This window comes from Myotis davidii, unplaced genomic scaffold, assembly GCF_000327345.1.
Source record: "Myotis davidii unplaced genomic scaffold, ASM32734v1 scaffold424, whole genome shotgun sequence".
Taxonomy (NCBI): Eukaryota; Metazoa; Chordata; class Mammalia; order Chiroptera; family Vespertilionidae; genus Myotis; species Myotis davidii.
Genome location: NW_006295827.1, coordinates 1,014,951 through 1,022,668, shown reverse-complemented (window position 1 = coordinate 1,022,668; position 7,718 = coordinate 1,014,951). Strand labels below are relative to the sequence as shown.

General features: G+C 51.0%; 1 protein-coding gene across 2 annotated transcripts in view; it reads right to left on the bottom strand.

The window, feature by feature from the left end:
• Positions 1-565: 565 nt before the first annotated feature.
• The window catches only part of CALN1 (calneuron 1), a 446,046-nt gene continuing 438,893 nt past the window's right edge, over positions 566-7,718 (bottom strand). For both annotated transcript variants that reach the window (XM_015568560.1, XM_015568561.1), the window contains one exon: positions 566-3,050. In XM_015568560.1, coding sequence (XP_015424046.1) covers positions 2,923-3,050 — 128 coding nt within the window. In that variant the 3' untranslated portion in view covers positions 566-2,922. The remainder of the gene's footprint in view (positions 3,051-7,718) is intronic.

Sequence of the window (7,718 nt, the reverse complement as noted above, 5' to 3'; positions counted from 1 at the left end):
TTGCAACAAGAATGAGCCAAACTCAATTTGCCAGTCACTCAGAATAGGCCGCTATGTCTATTAGCTAAGAGCACAGAGGGAGAGTTGATGTCCTCCCTCTCGTTTCCTGCAGAGGTCACCTCCCACTGGGGCCACAAGGCCTGGGGACCAGGATCTTCTAGAGTCTTCATCCAGGAACATCACAACCCCTGTGGTGAAGATGCTGACAGGTATGGGGCCCTGGAGGGCACTGGTGTGGACAGGCCTGGGGGGCGGGGCTGGGGGAAATTTGCACCCTGAGCTGCCTGACAAAGACCATCCAGACAAAGGAGCCAGGGTGCAAGTCACTGGGACGAGCTCTTAGCGCCCAAAGTCTCAGGAAGGCCACTACTCTGGGCTGTCTCCACACCCTGCAGCCTGTGGGACACACCTGAGGTTACCATGGAGGAGGTTAACTTCTAGCCCATCCAAGAGAGTTCTGTGGATGCCTTCGTGTCCCCTCTCCCTAGAAACCCCCATAAAGAATGCCTCTCCTGGATTTCCTCTGGGTAGGATGGCTGTCTTCCCGGTCACTAGGTCAGGAGGACTTTGTAGGGAACAGGCTGTTGGTGCCTTGCGGGAACTCTTTTAATCTCCACCCCTGCATGGTGGCTAATCTGTCTTCCAATAGAGGCTAACCCTCCCATCATCAGGGTCCCTGTTCTCCAGTGGGAGGCAGAAGAACCTGCAGCACAGCAGCCTTTGAAGAAGTCCAGCCTCACCTAGAGCATTGCAATCCCATCTCGTGGGGCACAGTCCTTTAAGAATCGTCCCTGGGGTCTCCATCTAGTCTACATAGGACCCTGCACCCCCTGCCCCAGTATAATGTAGTCTAGTGGCTCAGGGGCCCTTCCCACCTAAGTTCAACTCAGCCAGGGAGGGCCAACTGCTTTGGGCAGGAGCTGACGATGAAGCTGTCCTGTTAGCATGCTACGGCTGGACCTGTTCTTGCTCAGGATTCTGATGGGGCGGGGGGCATGGTGAGTCAGGCAAAGGGAGAGAGGAGAGGCAGATGTGCAGGTGTGCTGTGGCAGGGCAGGGTGGGCAGGCAGGCTGGTGCTTTCCTGGCCTGGATGTGCGGGGCCCCAGGCATTTTCCCAGAGAGACTCTCATACCCCTGGACTCTTGAAAGCTTACACCTGCTCCCTCCTCTGTACTATGGCTCAAACCCTAGTTTTTCTTGTGCTCATCATGGATATTCTCGGTCTCCCACAGTGGGGGAGTTCCTACAGCTGCCCCCAGGCTGTTGCCTGAAGCGCCGGCAGAGGTGAATTGGAAGAAGATCCTAAGCTGAGACCGTGGATGCTCCAAGTCCAAGAAGGCAGTAAGGAGAAAGCGGAGAGGGAGGGGCAGGGGGAGGGGGGAGCTCGAGGAGAGGTTCAGGAACACACCCCCCACCAAAAAGCCTACCTGGCTGCACTGAGAGAGGAAAGGTTCTGGAACCTCAAAGCTTTCGGATGCAAGAGGAGCAAGACGATTCCATCATAGAAATAAAGACCTGAGCTTGGAAAAGTACAAAGGGAAATGTTCCATTGAAAGGGTATTGGCTAACCAGACTAGGCAAGCTTGAATTAATAGTGGTGGCTGATATGACACGTAGGAAAAGTCAGGAAATCACAGACTTGAAATGGTGTTGAAAACAGACCACTGCATTCCGTTTCCTTCCCCGAAGAAAGGATTCCACAGGCCGGATAAGTGACCTGTCCTGTTGGCTAAGCTTATTAACATCCCTTTGTTTTGTTTTTCTCTCATGGAAGCGAGTCAGTTGCAGGATCTGAATGCCCGAAGATGTTATGGAAAATACAGCAGTTTGATCTTTCCACTCTGGATTGTATTCCTCGTTTTATCTGGGGAAGACTAACGTACCAAGCCAACTGTAAGGTGAGAAAAAGGTAAGATGCGTGAGGACCTTAACTTACAGAGGTCTTCTGGCAGGGAGACGTGTGCGGGCTCCATTGTTGCGGACGACTGGGGCGTGGGCTGCAACACCTCCTCACCACCAGACTCAGTCCCCGTCCCCCAGACGACCTCTCCCACCCAAAAGAGGCAGGGATGCGTGTCGGAGGATTAGCTTATATGAGGAGTAAGTGACTAGGGAAGAATGATGCCACACATGAAGAAGCCAAATAGATACATCTATCTACGTGTCTATGTGATTATAGAGATGCCCACGAGTATGCTTCTTTGTTCTTTAATGGCAGCACAAGCAGCACAGCTGGGAGGAAGGCTCTCTGCAGATTCCAAAATGCTGGTGCGTGATGGGCTCTAGGAACTGAAAGCCAAGTGCAGATGGAAACCGAGAACTCCCCAGCTCTGCCAGCTAGAGTCCTGTAGAAAGGCTGTAAGAACGGAAGCATGGGAGCAGCTGCAGGTCCTGCACCCCTCCGACAGCTTTCCCCTCACGCCTTGGGGGGCGCTCCACTAGGTGGAGGAGGAAAGCCAGGGACAGGTGGAGAGCCCCCTCTTCTGCGGCAACCCTGAAGTCACGCCTTGGGTTGCCCTGGGGGGGTCTCCAGTTGCCCCCCTGGGTTGAAAGGACGGGGCGGGGAGGTGACTGCGTGTTCACGCCTCTCCCTTGCTCTCTTACCACTGGCCCGCATGGCCATGGGAATTCCGAGATGACAATGAAGTTCCTGTGCGGAGTTTCTGCAGGTGGTTGAAGCGATCACTCGGAACTCCTGGCTATTTATTGCATTAGGAAACAAAACCATTAAAGCATTGAAGACAGCCCTTTTGTGTCCCTGCCAAGGAGATGAAGTGGACTTGCAACAGAGGTTGCACTGCAACCTTGGGTTCTTCGCCGAACTGAGCCACGTCTGCATCGTCCAGATCTGCTTTTGTGGAGGAAGAGCCGGCCCGCAGGGCGTGCGCATGCGCAGGAGCGGGGACGCAGCGGCGGGGCGGCTACTCCATGCCGCTCCGCAGGATCTGGTTGGCGGCGATCAGCATGACGCTGATGATGAAGGCCATGGCGAAGGCGCAGATGAGGCTCTTCCGCACGCAGGTCTGCCTGTTCTGTTTCTGGGAGTGCACTGGGGGTGGGGGAGGGGGAGAGAGGAGAGAAACGACACAGTGAGAGGAGGCAGGCTGCACCTCTTCAACAAGCCTGAGTCCAGTCCACAGGATGCAGACTGGTCAGGTCAAGTCCACAAGCATTTCTGGGCCCACTCTGAACATCTGAACATCGCGGCTTCTGGCAAATGGTATAAAATGGTGAGACTTCTATAACAAAGACCGTGACAAATGTGACGTTCAGAGAGTCCGGTCTAGATTTCCGGATGTAAGAGTTCCCGTGACTTTCTGAGGGAGGAAACAGGAACATTTCAGAGTGAGTCTCACAAAGGGCCTTGTCCTGGCGCTGCGGTGGCCGTGTCTGCGGAATGCCTGGCTGCCACACCCGAGGCGGCTGATCACAGAGAGAATGAGGGCCCTCATAGCCCTGCTGGGCTGGCAGCAACTCACCTTTCCCAGAATTGCCCTTGGGTGGCTGCTGTCTAAATGACTCTAAGCGACTTCTGGCATTATTTCATATGTGCCCACCAGTGATTCTAGAGAGGGGTCCCTGGGCAAGCAGCGTCTGCATCACACAGGGCTTATTAAATATGCAGATTTTTAGCCCGACTGCAGTCCGGTGTTGCTCGGTGGTTGAGCGTTGATCTATGAACCAGGAGGTCACAGTTCAATTCCCAGTCAGAGCACATGCCCAGGTTGTAGGCCCCATGCCCAATAGGGGGTGTGCAGGAGGCAGACAATCAATGATTCTCTCTCATCATTGATGTTTCTCTCTCTCTCTCTCTCCTTTCCTCTCTGAAGTCAATACAAATATATATATTTTTAAAAATGCAGCTTTTCAGGAGGGGCCTCACCCCAAATCTATTGAGTCAGTGACTGAGGGTTAACGGGGTGATCCTGGTGCATGCTGATGTCTGAGAAGTGGGGACCACAGGCATCTAGACAAGACCAGTGTGAAGATCCTGTGGCCCTAGGGGTTTGACCTTGGGTCCTGGGATTGTGTACTCTTCTTTTGTTGGGCCAGGTCTTGCACCACCATTTTTCTAAGGCCCAGGAGACACTATTAGTGGCTCCCAACCACAAAGCATTAATTAGTGCAGTGGTTCTCAATCTTCCTAATGCCGTGACCCTTAATACAGTTCCTCATGTTGAGGTGACCCCCAATTACATTGTTACAAATTGAACATAATTAAAGCATAGTGATTAATCACAAAAATAATATGTAATTATATATGTGTTTTCCGATGGTCTTAGGTGACCCCTGTGAAAGGGTCGTTCAACCCCCAAAGGGGTCGCAACCCACAGGTTGAGAACCGCTGAATTAGTGGTTATTAATATGGACCAGGAATTGGGGAATGGAAGTAACAAGAAAGAAGTTTTGATAATTGTGCTGAGAAAGAACAAGTCTCTTTTCTAGGCATCACTTCCCAGGCTTTCTTTTTCCTTCTTTTTGTCCTCCCCTCCTCCCCTGCTGTCCCAGTCCTGCATTGATCTTGCACAGTTTACCGCTTAGTTTATGGAAGAAACCTGTGCCCCGGAGGCAGCCAGGAGGCTCCCTGCACCAGAGCTTCTCACTGGACCAGCAGCATCAGCGCCAGGTGGGAGTTTGATATAAATGCGGATTCTCAGGCCCCACTGCAAAATTACTGAATCAAAATCTCTGGGGGTGGAGGCCAGGCCAGGTGATTAGGGAATTACTGGGCTCCACCCCCAGAGTTGTGATTCAGTATGTGTGAGTACAGCCAAAGAATCTGAGTTTGAGTTGCTGGGGACAGGAGGGGTGGGTGTGTGTTAGGGACACTGGGGTGGGGGGTATTGGGGAAGATGGTTTTTCATATCAGATGTTAAGAAACCCAATGCCGGCACAGAACACTTCCGGGTACCTTCCATTTGAAAAAGGGGCCCTTCTGCTAGACACGCCTTTAAAGAGCCTTAAAAAATGTTCCATTCCAAGTACCTCTCCCCCTTGACATCCAGTGGCTCCTCCGGTCCCTGGAAATAACAGGGAAGCAGGAGGAGTCCGGTGATGTGTCCAAAGGCAAACAGAGCTTCCCCTGAGAGAAGGGGTCTCAGGGGCTTGTCAAGGGGCCCCTAAAAATTCCATCCATCGGGAGTTTCTGCCGCACCCACACCTCACAGAGACCAGTGCCCAGGCACAACCCTCGGCTCCCTCACCAGTGCAGGTTGGCCATTGCTGCCACCATCTCTTGTTATTTCTAATTCCTGTTAACTTTTATCTTGTTATCTTGTTACCTTTAATTCTTCTGGACCCACTAGGCTTCTGCCTCCCTTGGGTGATTGAACGTCTTTTTGCTTCAGTTCTTTACTTGCTGATCATGTCTGGGTTTTAGAATCTATAGGTTGTTAGCAGAAGGGAGAAAAGTCTCTTGTGCAGAGCTGTGCCTCCCCCCAGGATGGGCACATGTGAAGACGCCAGCCCTCAGGAAGGGGAAGGGAGGTGGCGCTTGAGAAGGAAAGGACTGAAGCAGAAATAAAATGCGATGTGGAAGTAGCGTATCTAACACATCCTGAGCACTGGCTAATTTATTCCGAGCAGCTCCTCAGCATAAAACGCGTCTGCAGGCAGCCGGCTGCCTTGCCATCCTGAGGTCTGGCCAGGGCTCAAGGAAAAGGACGACTGTGTGATTGGGCTGAGGAGAACGTGGCTGCGAAGCCCTTCTTTGGGAAGGTCACTCAGAAAACAAGGTTGCGGGATTATCTCCCAGGACAGAGGCTGCAGTTTGATCTAAAAATCCTTACGTAGGAGGAGGAGAGAGATGAAGGAGGAGGCGAGGCCAAGAGTTTGTACGTGAGGCCCAGCAAGTCTGAACCCAGACCAGAGTCCTGCAAGCGGAACGGAGCTTCCAGCTCATCCCCCGGGAGCTCTGAAACAGATCACTTGCCCATAATTCAGACTTTGCCTTGATGAGGGTCCTTTTATACCCAATTCTGCCATCACCATCAGTTTTACGGCAGAGTGAAAAAATGAGGACTTTAGAGCCAGACCAAACATGATTATCTTACATCCTGGCTGTGGGACTTTGGGCGAGCTAATTTCCCTGGGCCTCAATTTCCTCATCTTTAAAAAGGGGGTAATGGGACCTATCTTGTTGTGAGGATTAAGGATATACGAAAGTATTGCAACATTGTTTGTGCCCAAAGGATGCGAATTCCCTTTTGCAATAAAAAATGATAACTCTCTTTTATGTATTGAGCGCCCCCTCCCACGTGAGCCAGCTATGCGTTACGTTATTGCAGAATTGCAGCATGGCAGTCCTTCGTGAGCTGGGTGTGGGGGTCCTCATGTAATAGGCGAAGGGCCTGAAGCACCAAGAAGTGGAGTCCAAGGCCATTTGGCAAAGATGGAGGTAGGATTTGAGCCCAAGTATAATTTAAGATCCAGGTTCAACATTTAGGCACATACTCTCTCTTCTGACTCTTTTGCTTGGCAGGACAGAGTTCAGCAATAGAAAGATCCAACGAAAATGCACTTTCAACACTTGGTGTGATTGGCAGAGTGTAACCCGGCACTAATTGACGTGTTTGTCGATAATAATTTGAGGCCTGTCTTTGGCTGTCACACATTTGCATCACACGCTATTTGGGAATATTTATTTATTCTCACAGCCTTTGCTTTGTTTCCCCAACAAGACTACAGGTCAGCCTGGGCGGCACTGTGAGTTGAAGTCTGGTTTCTCTTGCTAACTGCCACTTAGGAGCAGCCCTGGGCTTCCTGAACCCCCGTTTCTCTCCCTGGGAAGGAGCTAATGATACTGTCCTTCTGATCTCAAGAATTCTTTCAAACATCAAGGAGCTAATAAAAATAAGTGAAAGCTGTGTCCAACCCTGAATTACAAGAGAAATGCAAGGTTTCCTTCTCGGATCCCTGGAGGGCAGGAGGGAAGGCCTGATTTCCCCCTCTGTTCCTGCAGTCTCCAGAACAGCACTGATACAGCAGGGACCCCAAACCTCTGCATCCGCCCCTTTCCTCATTAATTCATCCACACCTTCCCAAAGCAGTGCTTCTCATGTACGCATCCGCACCCCTGCAGCCTTCGCAGAGGCCCCCGTGCTGGGAGAAACATGTTCCCTTCCATCCAGCTCCTAAGCTCAGTGGGTAGGACCCCAGATCACCTCCTGTCCCACCTCTGGTCTGAGACCACTACACCCGCCTCAGCGCCCCTCCGCCCACCACCAGCAATCTCTGTCCCTGCCATGCAGGTCTCTGGCCGTTCTTTACAGGAGACTCTGCAGCATGTTCACACCATTCCCTCTGCTAAGGGGAGTCCCTGACTTTTCCTCGCGTTGCTTCTGGGCCTAACCCAAACTTTACTTTCCCAGGAGGCTCCTCCTGAACATCCTGCTCCCAAAAGGCCTGGTCTTTTAATTTTTTAACACTAGAAAGACCGAAATTTAGTATATACCTATATTGCCCCAAAGCAGTCAAAATGACTGCATTGTGAAAGAATAATATCGGAGCACTCTTCACTTATGTTCCTTAGCTTTTCCAATAACTCACTTCTATTCGACATTTCTTTCATGAATTTAGGGCGCAAAAGAAATAAAATAAACAACTCATTAGAACAAGTATCACTGCATAAAGATTCGAATAACAAGTACTAGTTTACCTTATTGAGCAACTGCAACTTATCAAGTATCAACAGTTTATCATGTACTTGTATGTTATC